The sequence below is a fragment of the Lepidochelys kempii genome, chromosome 1 (assembly GCF_965140285.1).
Source record: "Lepidochelys kempii isolate rLepKem1 chromosome 1, rLepKem1.hap1, whole genome shotgun sequence".
Classification (NCBI taxonomy): Eukaryota; Metazoa; Chordata; order Testudines; family Cheloniidae; genus Lepidochelys; species Lepidochelys kempii.
Window position 1 is genome coordinate 20,888,283 of NC_136380.1, and position 15,593 is coordinate 20,903,875.

General features: G+C 43.2%; 1 protein-coding gene across 1 annotated transcript in view; it reads right to left on the bottom strand.

Moving 5' to 3' along the window:
* PRCP (prolylcarboxypeptidase) overlaps positions 1–15,593 on the bottom strand; it is a 70,247-nt gene that overhangs the window by 20,290 nt on the left and 34,364 nt on the right. Inside the window, exon 2 of the mRNA XM_073335818.2 lies at positions 1,779–1,919. Coding sequence (XP_073191919.1) covers positions 1,779–1,919 — 141 coding nt within the window. The remainder of the gene's footprint in view (positions 1–1,778; positions 1,920–15,593) is intronic.

Consider the following 15,593-nt stretch of genomic DNA (forward strand, 5'->3'; position numbering starts at 1 on the left):
GAGGGGCATTGCTGGCACATGATGGCATATATCACATTGGTAGGTGTGCAGGTGAACGAGCCTCTGACAGTGTGGCTTTGTTGCAAGGATATATCTACCAATGTGATATATGCCATCATGTGCCAGCAATGCCCCCTGCCATGTACACTGGCCAAACCAGACAGTCTCTAGGCAAAAGAATAAATGGACACAAATCAGACGTCAAGAATTATCACATTCAAAAACTGGTGGGAGAACACTTCAATCTCTCTGGTCACTCGATTACAGACCTAAAAGTCGCAATTCGCATCTGATGAAGCAAGCTGTAGCTCACGAAAGCTTATGCTCAAATAAATTGGTTAGTCTCTAAGGTGCCACAAGTACTCCTTTTCTTTTTGCGGATACAGACTAACACGGCTGTTACTCAAAAACCAATAAGACATCCCTGACATAAATAACCCCCTGAAATCAGCATTCATCCAGGGAACACCAGAACAACACCTGAACTGGTTACTTGTATCTAGGAGCTTGTCTACATGGAGCAGTAACGCATACAATAGGGGTGTGATTTATAAAGCACAGGCACATGTTGTGCATTAATTGGTCCATGTAGTCCCTGCTTCTGCGTGCTAAAGATGCTACGGCATATACTACTGTTAAGACAGGTTTCAGAGTAGCAGCTGTGCTAGTCTGTATCCGCAAAAAGAACAGGAGTACTTGTGGCATCTTAGAGACCATAGCCCACGAAAGCTTATGCTCAAATTTCTTAGTCTCTAAGGTGCCACAAGTACTCCTGTTGTTCTTACTACTGTAATGAGTAATGTATATATTGCAGCATACACAAAGAGAAGGTCCCCAACCCTTCCCCCTCCCCCCCACCCAGTTTTTGAATATCTACATAAAACTAAAAAGTTACTAAAAATAAGCCCTGAAAAACAGAATCCCTGTCTATAATCTATATAAGATTCCAAGAACGTTACTCTGAGGTGTGACATACTGAAGTCTAGATTATCTGCTGAGTCAATGTGAAGTGATGGAAATAGCTACAAGCATGGTTGAAAGCTCTTTTTATTCAAAACATCTCCAGGTTCTATCACCACTGGGATTTGAAATCCGTTACCATCCCATTTTTAAGTTCTCAGACATTTTGACTTGAGGAATTATACCCAAGCGGCAGCAAGGCATGTATCTATGCCATGGTGACAGTCCTAGATATTGGTTGAGTTACCTCTGATATATCACAATCACAGCCTAATTCTAAAGTTAATTTACATGCAACAATTTCATTGCTTGTATGGAGTGCACTGAAAGAGGATTACTTCACCCAACTACCATGTCTGTGTGACAGCATGGATGTTCAGTTACTATTATTATGTATAACAGACTTTCCTATGGTGATCATCAACTTACTATCAGACCACGTCCATGAATCTAGACTCAACTCCCCTAGAGGGCAGATGAGGAATCTAAAGCAACATGATGTGAGGTGACTTACCAAAATCTCCTGACAACCAGTCCAGTGTCTCAACCACAATATCATCCTTCCTCTCAGGATCTGATTGACAACCCTTTGAAATCAATGGAAGTATTTCCATTTACTTCAATGGGCTTTGAATCAGGCCCTAAACTCTTATTTTGTTTATTCTTTTAGCTCAGTGTTCCTCAAGGAACACTATTATTTTAATCAAAATTACTGCAGACTTGGATTTTAAATACGTATTCCGATGCGGTCTCCCACTAATATGCCACATTATAAAGTAAGAGCAATATTAAAGAACAAAAATCTATTTTATATACACCGTATTATTGCAAAACCAGGTGATATCGCCTTCATTGCCAGTGTAGAAGAGAATCGATCCATTGTCTTTTCTCCAATGCTGATCTGCTACTAGGTACCGCTGCTGGAATGTAAGATCTTGATCAAATCCAAAATGATCAATCTGTGGGAATGAACAGAAAAAAAAACAAACAAATAGTTTCAGAAAGGTCTAATAGGGTCAAGGAGTGAAAGTGTTGACATTCAAGATGAGATTCACCAAGGTTGAAAAACATAATTTAACCCAGGATTCTTTGACTCTAACACACTGAAATTGATTTAAAGTTTTTCCTCTCCAAGAGACAGTTAACCAGCGCTGGATGAAGGCTGTACACTCAAGACGGAAGTGAAATTTAATCTCAGTTACAAGAGATACATGCAGTTTTAATAGCATCATATTTAAAGGTGATGCTCTCCAGGAGTATGCTCTCCAAATGCAGTAGAAACACAGTCTTTGTCCCATATTGCTTACAGTCTTGTGTCACGCTCTGGGGTACAACCACTCACTACTTTGGATTGCGTCACAGCCTGCCCTGTCACCCAGGGGGCCTTAAATGCTCTGCTGCTGTGGCTCACAGCCTGAACAGCAACACCCAGCAGACAAACACGCACTGAGCATCTGTGTATTAAGCAACTCTGGCTCTGCACTCTGATGCCAGCCATCTGCTTGTTACAGCCCAGCCACACACTGGTATCTCCCAAGATTGTTACTATTAGCCCAGTGACTCCAACACTCCCAGTCCCAAGATTTCCCAAAACCACATGCTCTTTAATGTCCAGCCCTCTCCTGGACCATTCAGAGGAATAACAAGGTTCGTTCATTCCTCTAAAGAGACAAAATTCACAGTTGTATCACTTTAATTCAAACAGTGGGTTGGTGTAGATTAAAAGTAAAACAAGTTTATTAACAAAAGGAGGTAGGCTTTTAAGTGAGTTCAAGTATTAAGAATACAGTTAGAAATAGTCACAAGCAAATAAAGGTGAAAAATGCTTTCTAGAGACTAAGACTTAACAAAACTACAGTCTTGATTCAAGGTAAGATTCTTACTGCACGCTCAAAGAGCAAGATGGCTGACTCCTCCCACCCAGTCAAAATCTCTCCCCAAAGACAAAATACCCCAAGTTCTTGTATAGACCAATGAAACTTTGAAATGGATTCTTCTGAAGGTTACTCCCCAAAATAAAAGAAAAGGAGTACTTGTGGCACCTTAGAGACTAACCAATTTATTTGAGCATGAGCTTTCGTGAGCTACAGCTCACTTCATCGGATGCATGCCGTGGAAACTGCAGCAGGCTTTATTTATACACAGAGAATATGAAAAAATACCTCCTCCCACCCCACTGTCCTGCTGGTAATAGCTTATCTAAAGTGATCATCAGGTGGGCCATTTCCAGCACAAATCCAGGTTCTCTCACCCTCCACCCCCCCACACAAATTCACTCTCCTGCTGGTGATAGCCCATCCAAAGTGACAACTCTTTACACAATGTGCATGATAATAAAGGTGGGCCATTTCCTGCACAAATCCAGGTTCTCTCACCCCCTCACCCCCCTCCCAAAAACCACACACACAAACTCACTCTCCTGCTGGTAATAGCTCATCCAAAGTGACCATTCTCCCTACAATGTGCATAATTAAGGTGGGCCATTTCCAGCACAAATCCAGGTTCTCACATCCCCCCCACCCCCATACACACACAAACTCACTCTCCTGCTGGTAATACCTCATCCAAACTGACCACTCTCCAAGTTTAAATCCAAGTTAAACCAGAACATCTGGGGGGGGGGGGGGGGGAGGAAAAAACAAGAGGAAATAGGCTACCTTCATTATGCAAGGTAGCCTATTTCCTCTTGTTTTTTCCTACCCCCCCCCAGATGTTCTGGTTTAACTTGGATTTAAACTTGGAGAGTGGTCAGTTTGGATGAGGTATTACCAGCAGGAGAGTGAGTTTGTGTGTGTATGGGGGTGGGGGGGATGTGAGAAAACCTGGATTTGTGCAGGAAATGGCCCACCTGATGATCACTTTAGATAAGCTATTACCAGCAGGACAGTGGGGTGGGAGGAGGTATTTTTTCATATTCTCTGTGTATAAATAAAGCCTGCTGCAGTTTCCACGGCATGCATCCGATGAAGTGAGCTGTAGCTCACGAAAGCTCATGCTCAAATAAATTGGTTAGTCTCTAAGGTGCCACAAGTACTCCTTTTCTTTTTGCGAATACAGACTAACAGGGCTGTTACTCTGAAACCTGATCCCCAAAATAAAGTTCATTCAAACCGTGAGGAAGGAGACATGGGGTCTGGTGATAAAGGAAGTTCCATGCTAGTTTCTTTCCTGATGGTATTTGCTAAAATGTATATTGATCTGTTCCTGCCCCCTCCTGTGCAAATTAATGGCCACCTGATGTGATACTAATTGGCTGATAACACCTGGCTGGAAGTGCTGGCTTATCCTTTGTCTGGGAGAAACCTGTTTACCCAGTCCCCAGACTTGTCCGGTAAACATATTTTAGTTCTGCATTTCCTTCATTATTTGTATGGTCCCTTAGGCATTTACTGTACCTACCCCAGGCAAGACTATTAATGATCAGCATGTTATTAGTTTTTCAATGATACCTTACGTGACACCTATCAGATACAATTTATGACATTAATGAATTGGGGTACACTGGTCAGGCCAGCTGAAACTCACTACCAGATACCAGTAAACCCCTTACCCTCTTGCACTGGGATGCTGTTAGGGTCACGACTAAGACAGGATAGCTGTATGAAATAAACAAATGGGGCAAGATGGAAGGTAGAAGAGTGAGGGGGCAAATGGCAGTGCTGGTCAAAAGTTTTCTGTCAGTTTTTTGTTTTTGTTTTTTTGGAGAGGTGTGGTGGGGAAAATACAAAGTAGTTTTTTCAACTAAATGGAAACATTTTCAAGGAATTATGTTTCCTAGAACATATTTGATGAAATACTGAAAACCCAAAACTGAAGTTTTCCTAGCTAAAATATTTTTGGTTTTCAACAGTATACAGCTGAAAAATGGTAAAGTTTTCATTTCTGATTAAGAGTTGAAATTTTCCACTGAATGTTTTCACTAAAACTTTCCTCCCATTTTTATCTAAATTTTCCATGGGGGTGGGGAGGTGTTTTTCTACATAAAACAGCAGTAATATTAGCTTTATAACTGGGGCCCTACCAAATTCAAATCCACGAAAAACGCATCTCAGATTGTGAAATCTGGTCTTGTGTGTGCTTTTACCCTATACAGATTTCACGGGGGAGACCAGCATTTCTCAAATTGGGGGTCCTGACCCAAAAGAGAGGGACTGCAAAGTTATTTTAGGGGGGGTGTCAGTATTGCCACCCTTACTTCTGCGCTGCCTTCAGAGCAGCACCCCACCAGCAGCAGCAAAGAAGGAAGGGTGGCAATACCATACCATGCCACCGTATTTCTGCGCTGCTGCCTTCAGAGCCAGGTGGACGGAGAGTGGCGGCTGCGGACTGAGGGGCCCAGCTTTGCAGGCAGCAGCACAGAAGTAAGGGAGGCAATCCCATGCCATGCCATCCTTCCTTCTGCGCTGCCGCTCGCAGAGGCTCTGCCTCCAGAGCTGGGCACCCGCCAGTAGCCACCGCTCTCCATCTGCCCAGCTCTGAAGGCAGCGCTACCAACAACAGTGCAGAAGTAAGTCTAACAGTACTGCAACCCCCTCTACAATAACCTTGCGACCGCCCCCGTGCCAATTCCTTTTTGAGTCATGATCCCTACAATGACACCACCATGACATTTCAGATTTAAATAGCTGAAATCATGAAATTTACAATTTTTAAAAACCTATGACCATGAAATTGACCAAAATGGACCCTGAATTTGGTAGGGCCCTATTTGGAACCTTGTTGCAAATTTGCCCTGGATTACAAAGGTGAAATTTTCAGCCTTCATTTATGCTACTTTACACACACAAATGTTTACACACGTCCTTCCCCTTGGCGAGCCTGTCTACACTAGGAAGCAGGGCAATGCTGGGGGAGGGTTTGCAGGGCCCTTATGTCCACCCCCCCCCCCGCCCGTAGCCACCCTTCCCAGTGCAAAGGTCAAACGTCACACAGAGGTAAAGGTGGCATGGCAGGGCCTGGCTCTGAAGGCAGAGCAGGGAGTGCGATGGCTGCTGCTGGACACCCAGCTCTGAAGGCAGAGCCACAGCCAGCAGCAGAAGGAGAAGTAAGGGTGACATATCGAGCACATGGTTAAGGCATGGTTAAGGGAATAGGGGGCACAGACTAGGGGTGGAGAGCCCCAAACAGAGGGAGTGTGGGTGGGGGAACGAGTCCCAGATAGGCAGGCATCCTGCAAAGAGGAGATGGCACATGATGAAGCAGCGCATGGTTGGGAGCACAGGGGATGCTGCTGCTGTTGTGAGCAGGGCAGGCAGGAGCCATCAGATGTTGTAAGGGGTCCGGTCCCACTGCCATGGCTGTCCGAGGGCTGCCAGGAACTGCGCAGAGCTGTGCCTCAGGGCGGCAGGCAACGTGAGGTGTGCGGAGCTGACCTTGAGCCCCAGGTCCAGAGCCCAGGGTGGCTCCGGGGCCCTTCCCGTGAAGAGGCAGCGAAGGGCCAGAGCCCTCATGCTCTCCCAAGGCCCAGCTTGGGCACAGGGGAGCCTCAGTGCTCCCATGTGTGCCCACAAAATGTATAGCGCAGCCCCCCCCCCCCCAATTTTCTGTCTAGTCCACCTCAGCGCCCCCACCTGGAAGAGGCTGGCGCCACCCCTGCTGGGAAGTTTACCAAAATAGCTATCCTGGAATATCTCCTTATGTGGACATTCTTATTTTGGTATAAGAGTGTCCCCAGGGGGGCTTATCTCAAGGTAACTATTCTGAAGTAGCTGTTTCAGTAAATTTCCAAATCACAGCCAAGTCTTAAAACATCATCACTTTTGCTTTAGAAACCAGTGTTTGGTGCTTCCACCCTGGGAGTGAGGGTAGCCTGTAGCTGGATATCACTGAATTATTCTAGGAGAGAGCAGCATCTTTGCTTCATCTCTCTCGGTCAGTCTCCCTGCCAGACCAGTAGAACAAAGACATTGGCAGTAGCTTATGGCGTGCTGCTAGTAGAAGCCTGACATCTGCTGGAATGAACATCTGTGCCTGCTGCCTTCTGTCGTTAACATACAGCCTCTACAGTCCCTCATGTGCCCCATAAAACCTGGGCTCTTTTAACACGGCCTTTGTTCTGCAAACATCTGCAAGTGGATTTAGTGCACACGGAAAAGAGGCATCTCAGTACTAGATCAAGCCGTGTGTAGCATGAGCAGCTGCTGTGCAAACTTCCCCATGCAGCTCAAACGCGGAGTCTAATTCCTGACTACCAGAACCCAGATATTCCAATCAAGATAGCAAAACTGCATGGCCTTGTGCGCACACTTTTTAAGAGGTTGGTACGTACAAACAGGGAATGGGATAAGACTCCAGGCTTTGTTTGGGCCCAAGAACAGGATTTGAACTTAAAAAAAAAAGACATTTTAAAAGGGTTTATTTTCAAAACCTAACAAGCTCGCAAAAAGTATTTTGCCGCACTCACTTTTGGGGGTGCTGTTATTACAGATGGGCCTTAGCAGCACTGAACGTAGAGGAAGTTCAGATCCTCTGTGCCTCAGGCACATTCTACTATTCATAATAATGCCATGTGTGTGCATTTTACCTTACAGACATGGAAAACAGAGAGACACGGTCCTTGCCTGAGAGTTTATTAACTAGATTTAGGGTTTTTACTAGTCCAAAAATAACTGGTCAATTGACTGGTCAACCATTGGTCAAATAAAATCAGAAGTGCTCAAGTATTTGATCCTTGTGCTTTCCTTTATTTTTTTTCTCCCTGCACCATTTGTGAATGGTTTTAATTCTGGTATTTAATCTCAATTTGTTTGTTTAGAAGACAAGCAGCTGCCAAAGCCATAGTTTCAGTTTGGGGTCATTATCTCATACGATTAGTCTTGGAGTCTAACAAAGAAGATCAGACATAACTTTAGGATAAGTCTGAGCCATTTAGTGTTCATGAATGTAAATATCAGAAAGCTACACCAAGGAAGCTTATCTTTAAGCTTCTTGAGACGATAAGTGTGAATGTCAGATGGTTTAGCAAACTGCCAATGGGAGTCAAATGTGACCAGATGAAATATATCCCAGGCTGTGAGGGACCACAGGGATTCCTGGTCCAGAACCAGTGCTATGAAAATTTGTTCTGGTCCAAAAAGAACTTGCATTGGTTGAAAGTTTTCTAGCTTTGCCAAGTCATGAAGCATGAAACATTTTAACTATGGTATCACTCATTTAACTGTAAGAGGGATATCAGTTTTTCTTGGCATTGTTGCTGTTCATTATCAGTTGTGTAACACTTGCATAGTTCCACAAAATGTTAACACAAAAAAACAAAATAAGATTGAAGGACAAGGTTCTCTGTTGTTCCAAGTTCTCACTCTGTGAAGATGGGGATGGAAAGACACCAGGAAGCTAGTTACACTCTTCTTGGCCCATTTGGCAAAAGTCCCCAAGGCACCAGAAACCAGACCTGCGCATAGTCAGAGCAGACCTATTTGTGAGTTATTGCCAACTGATGCTGTTTGGCCCTAGCAAAATGAGTTGTTTATTAAATTAATCAATCCAGTTCCTATTGGCCACCTGTCTACATCACAGAAATCTCCATCCGATTAGTCTTTAATTGTTGAGGCTGAGTGGAAAGGCCAAGGACTAAACAGATGTAGCAGCTGAACCAACCTCTCACCTCCTCTGCTGTCACACCTACCAAAAACTTAACAGCAGTTGGGCAGCTGCTCTGCTGTGACCACCGCCTATCATCCAAACCAGTGCTGTCCTTGTCTATTGAAACTACCTGTTGTCTCTTGTCTTATACTTAGATTGTGAACTCTGGGGCAGGGACCATCTTCTTTGTTCTGTGTTTGTTCAATACCTTGCACAACAGGGCCCTGATCCATGGCTAAGAGCCCCCACATAAATTAGACAACTAATTCAGTCCCTAATCTAGTAAACTATTTATGCATGTGCTTAACTTTAAGCACGAGTTCTCCCATTGCAGTCAATGAGACTACTCGAATGCTTGTAGTTAAGCATGCATTTAATGGCTTTGCTGGGTCGCAGCCCTAATGAATGATGACAGATTATCTCATTGTATGCTGATATTTGGCTTGCTACTTTTTGCAGTGCCATTATTTAACATGTAATAAACTTAGTGCTGTAGTTAGAAAGTGATTCCCATGAACCAAGAATAGACTCAGCAGCAGAAAATACTCAAGTTTAGAAGTGTATAGGTTTTGGGGAGGGAATTTAAGCAGGTTTAGAGGGAACATATTTGATAAGTAGTTTCCAAGAACTATTCGAATAATATAGTCTACTAACCTGAATACTCTGTTGGTAGTAATGGAAAATCCATTTTGTACATGCCTGGTTTTAGGAGGAATGAGAAATCTGTTTCCACAAAACTTCCTTCTCTTCTTTCTGACAGAGTAAGATTCTATAGGTGGATGATTAGGACACTGGCCTGGGATGTGAGAGACCAAGATTCAAGTCGCTGCTCTGCTTGATTTGGAGTGATGTGGGATTGAAAATTCTGCTGTCAGGTAGGGCAAGGCCTTAAACCTGGCCAGTACCCTAACCCCCACCCTATGGGGTGTGATACTGATACAAATACATACACATCCCTCCCCTGACAACTCCATCTTTTGCAAAAGATGCCTGAAAAGTTTTGTTGTTGGTCCAATGAGGAACAAAAACAAATTCCAAAACCCTGAAAGTTGCTGTGAAACAGAATTGTCAACCTCCAGCCAGTTCTAGTACAAACATTCATTTGTTTTTTATTTATACATATGCACCATCATTTTTTAAATAGTTCTGTACTAGGAGTTCTATTTTTCCTTGCTAAATGGTGAATTAAAGTGGAAGATCTGGATTAACATTAGGCTAGTACAGAAGTTGGCAGATTCCCAACATTCTGACACAGAAGAGAATCTTTCTACAGAAAATCATGCATCTTATTTTTCCAACAATTTTTAGTATCCTGAGTTTTAAATTGAAATCAGTTCTTTGGTTTGAGGTGCGGGGATTGTTCGGTCATTCCCCCCACTTTTGGCTAACTTTCTTTTTAGAGTTTTGGTTAAGTGGGATTTTCTTTTTTATACAGTTTTATTCTGCTGTCCCTTCTAAACGTAAGGCAGAAGGCCAAACTGCCAGTGCGCTATTGATGGCATATCTTCGATTTTTAGTATTGATAGAGAAAGAAATTCTATTTTTCCTTCCTCTTTCATCACTGCTATTGACCAAGATTTTAATGAGTCAAGCGACATTATGAAAGTTCTGCATCAGGGCTCCTAGTCTGTACTGCTGCAGACTCATTCCTTGGTCGTGGTCACCACCTAGGGTAGGTCTGCACAGCATTTTGGAGCAATGCCCAGATCGACAGAGTCAGGTTAGCTGGGCTCATGCTAGAGCTTTAAGAATAGCTGAACAGACAGAGCTTTTAAGTTGTGGCTCGGGCTGTAGCTCGGACTCTGAAGCCCACACTCTTCCTTTGGTACTAGCATGAGCCCTGCTAACCCAAGTTTGTTGACCTGGGCTGGGACGCTCACTCCAAAAATGCTGCATAGACATGCCCTTAGAGGCTCTATGTCTGTTTCTTCTCTCCTCCCCCAACTCTAAAGTTGTATTAACCCCACTTACCTTCCTCAGAGCACTGCTGAGGGTTAGTTAATAAGCCCAATTCTTCAGTCTTTATTCAAACAAATTCCCTTTGATTTGGCCTGAACACGGTAAACAAACAGTGGCCATATAAACAGAGACATCACATATCTGGCCCCAGAGATCAAATTCCAGACCTTCAGCACCAAAAGCACAAGTACCTCTACTTGTGACAAAATAGTAACTCCTTTAAGCACTAAATAAGTAGCAGGCTCATCCTTGACAGGACCAGTTACTAGGGGCTAAGCCAGTTTATCACAGAAGGACTGCAGGAGAGAATCCAATGTTTGTAAAGTACTTTGAACATGCAAATGCTAAATATTAATATCAAGAAATCAAAACAACTTAGACAATGTATCTGATGGTTTGATTTTTAAATGCTGCAAGGGAGATTTACTGATGCAGTTTCCACTGATTTGAAAGTTGCAACTGTTTGAAAGTTTATATATGTCCAGAGAGACAAGAATCTCTAGTACGGCAGGAGAATGTTAAACAGCAGTTATTAAAGTTAGACATTTTTAAATCAGCAGGTCTAGATAACTTGCACCCAATAATTTTAAAAGAGCTGGCTGAGGACCTTGCTGGACTATTTTAACACGGATTTTCAATAAGTCTTGGAACATTGGGGAAGTTCCAGAAGTCTGGAAGAGAGCTAATGTTGTGCCAATATTTAAAAAGAATAAACAAGACTATCAGGGTAATTATAGGCCTGTCAGTCTGGCATAGATCCCAAGCAAGATAACAGAACAGCTGATATGGGACTTGATTAATGATGAATTGAAGGAGGGTAATATAATTAATGCGAATCAACATGAGTTTATGGAAAATAGATCCTGTCAAACTAACTTGATTTTTTTTTATTATAGTACAAATTGGGTTGATAAAGGTAATAGTGGTGATGTAGCATACTTAGATTTCTGTAAGGGCTTTGAATTGATACTGCACAATACTTTGATTAAGAAACTAGAACAAGGTAAGATGAACATGGCACAGATTAAATGAATTAAAAGCTGGCTAACTGATAGGTCTCAAAATGTAATTGCAAACAGCGAATCAGCAGCAGGTAGGTGTGTTGCTAGTGAGTCCTGTGGGGAACTGTTCTGGACCCTATGCTATTTAACATTTTTATCAACACTGTGCTTAGTGCATAGAAATCTAAAAGTGAAAATGACAAGAAACAAAAACTCACTTTTGTTGTCCAATCAGTGTGGAATGCAAAGGAATAAAACAGAAGCCATGATACAGAAATCACACAGCAGATTTTTAAAATTCAGATTTTAATCATCATCTAAAGTATTATCTGTAACACTGATCAAGAGATGGTCTATTATCTTACACAAATACACAGTGTATGTAAGGATTTTATATAGATAGTGAACCCATAATTACAGTATAGCTACCAGAAGGGATACTACTATTAAAGGCACATGTATGAAGACATTCATTCTGAGTGGCTATATAGGCTTAAAATTTAAGTATGTAGCTTTAGAGAACTTGGCTAGAAACAAGCCTAGCCATCAACAGTACCGGTGCAAACCAGGCCGTCAGAACAGCATTCTATTCTACAGTTGTAGCAGTAATCCATGTGTGACTTCAGCACTTAACCTACAGCCATTGTAACCCACAACACTGAATTTACACTTCTGAAACCGAGTGTTAACACCTGGGATGTAAGAAGTTCCTTGACCTTGCCTTATTATACTCATGTTGCTATCCAAACCAAAATACTCCATTTGCCATACTTCCCCCCTGCCCCTGGGAAGAGGTTGAGAGAAAAAACAAGTGGCAGATGTTAGTCATATTCCTTAATGCACTACAGGAAGGCAATCACATACTACTGTGATAAACATAGTATAACCACCTATATGGAACAGAACAGAGCACTTCGCTATTCAGAAGTCCCATTTGATCTTTAATGACCAAAGTCAGGATCTCAGTTTTAAGTCTCCTCCAGAGGAGATGATACCCATTTTTTACTGTAAATAACTGCAATGTTATTTACCCCCTGGAGATTCTGGCAGGATCATGAGACTCTAAAGCATTGCTGTGATGGCTTATATTTCAGAATTTCTTTATGCAATAACAGCTTTGTTTTACATAGTTGGATATTTCATTTGCAACTGAGTTTACTTTAGTGATTCCATTGGTGAACAGCCAAAAAAGAACTTAAGTAAAAGAAAGACACCCTCCAAGAGCTCATCCTGTCTGAATTATTTCCTCACTGTGGAAAGACACAGGAAGGGCAGAGGATATCCTCCTGACTTGAGAAGCAGCATGGTCGTTGACCTGCCTGTGACTCGCAGCACCTGGGTTCTATTCCTAGCTCTGCCACTGACCTGCGGCGTGACCTCAGGCAAGTTACTTTGCTTTTCTGTGCCTGTTTTCCCTACCCAGTTTTTGCTTGTCCTGTCTCTGTAGATCATAAGCCAGTAGTCCCTAAACTTTTCCTCTTGCCCCATCCCCTTACCAGGAGTGGAGTGGGAGCTGGGGCAGGACTGGGGCTGGAGACAGAGCAGGGCTGGGGAGTGATCCCTCCCTATCCCCTTGTGGGAGCTGGCCCAGGCCCCGCTGTGCCCCTCCCCTGATGTTCCTCTGCACCCCTCCAGGGGGTGGGTTCCAGTTTGAGGACCACTGCCATAAACTCTTCAGGGTAGAGACTGTCCCTCACTATGCATACGTACAGCATAAAGCCCAACTCGGCCCCACTCTTGTTTAGGGCTTCTGGGTACTACCATAATACAAATAATAAATACCATCCCCAAGTCTATGCCCACAAGACACACTAGTATTTTACAAAATAAAATGCAATTTACCTTTTATGGGGGGGAAGAGGAGGGAAAGGGAGTAAAAGCTAGGTAGAAATCAAGCTTTTATATTACAATAGCTAGGATTTCACACTGTACTTCCATTTTGAGATTGCTTGTACTTTCATTCTTGTTCACATAAAGGATCAAGCGCCACCTTGTGTCACCTATTGCTGGGTGAAATTCTCTCCCTTCTCAGTGCCAATTTGGTTTTGTTTAAATCTAACCCTAAAACTTCAGTACCGCCAACCTCGAGATCAAAAACCATCATTTAAAAAAAAAAATCAAATTATGGTTTTAATCTGTTTTTTGGACTCCCCTCTATTCCCCTGCCAATGGTGCGCATGTGAGAGAATTTCAGGTTGAAATATCAACCTTTAATGCACACAAACATGTACCTCTCCCTGGCTGCTCAGTTGGAGCCCCTTTACCCTCTCCTCACCCCAAAGAGGGGAACTGCCATCCATTCCCTCAAGCACAGTCCTGATGCAACAGTGACACTTCTCTACCTCCTGCCGCCCTGGGACTTCTCTATGCAGCAGCACTGCTGTCCCGGCTCCCCACTCCCCTTCCTCCTGCTATCCCAGAACCCGCTCTCTGCTACAGGGCCACAGGAAGCCAGGGCAGGTCTGCGTCCTCAGCCCCAAGGCTCTTCCACAGAGTTCTGCCCATGTGCCGAGCCCTGAAAATCATGGGATTGAATCATGGGAGTCTTGTCATGACAGCTCCCAAGGTGGCTCCAAAATCCTGAGACAGGGGACTGGAGATCAATTCATGAGAGTTAGCAACACTGCCCTCCCCTGGCCTGATCAGAGGGGTCTCCCACTTACTCACCCACCTACCCCCTGGCTGAGGGAGTTGCCATTCTATCCCCACCATCTCCCACTCTTACATTGTCCTCTGCATACTCCTCAACCTCCCTCCTGCCTCCACATTCCCCTGAACCCCTAAATAGACCTCCTGCTCCACTCATTCTTCCCCCGTCTACCTTGCACAGAGTCTCTGCTGGCTGCTCCTCACAGTCCCTGTGTCCCGCTCAGCCTCCTAAAGCAGACTGAAGCCAAGTCCATGGGCAAAATGGCTGCCAACTATGGGACTTTATTAGGGACGGCCTCACTTCCAGATGCAGATAGACTTGAGGGAAGTGGTGACGAGACCCATTGGTAATAATATGAGATGGTGGCCACATCGAATAAGGGAAAATTCATGAGTTGGCCACATGTGAACACATCTTCATGAGACAGGTAACGAGACACCCCAAAATTGCTAGAGTCACGATAAAAATCACAAGAGCTGGCAATACTGAAATGCTGCTTTATGAGTTCATTTTCCATTTTAAGTTAGTGGGCTCCAACTTGCGCACCAATTTTTTTTAATGGGTGTTTGTTGTATTCTTTTCAGAACGCTGATACTTGTAGAAGATGCTATAGATTAAATAGCAATAGCTAAATCCCAAGAATGATCGGTTTCAATGAGAAACGTCGGGTGCCATTTATCAGAAGGCGTGATCTGCGATATATTTCCATCTCTTACTGCACTGGATCATGCACTTTTCTAATAACCTTGAAATACTCAAGGACAATTAGATAATGTTAAAGTGCTAAATAAGTGAAAAGTAGTCATGATAAATAACTGAATTTGCCTTTTATTTTTTGGTTTAAAAAATTTCATAAAATCTCAGTGGTTTTAGTGTTTAATTTCCTCCTCTCGGCTTCAATTTTTTTTAAAAAACAAACAGTTTAAAAGGCTGGACTCCTATTGTGTCTGTGCCTAGTCCTGCCTGCAATTAGGCAATAAGGATAAGCTAGAGTCTTATTTTAGACCTTAAATTAATTTTCAAAGGTTAGATTAGGAAATTAAATCATTTTATGAAGTGCCAAAAGGAAATCAGTCTATAATAGCATGACATACAGGAGAGCTGTTAAGATACGACTGTACTTCCTAGCCCAGCTCCTTGACCCAAGACAGGGTTAATGCCTTCTCATATGGCAGGGGCCAGTATTCACTTACCCCAGTGGTTACTCTAACACAGGAGAGGCATGGGAATTTACAACCTAATTTTTTCAGAAAACCCTGAGAACAGGGAGTCAGCGAGGAAGCACCTCTTCAACTGTGACTGTACCATTGCTAGTGTGTCTTCTTCGGGGATAAGAGCAAGTTATTATACTTTCACTTGTTTCACTGGGGCTTGTTTTATTTTGTGATAGCCTTGATACTTGTTCTGAATAGGCGGTCATAGTTTAAATAAATCACCCTGCT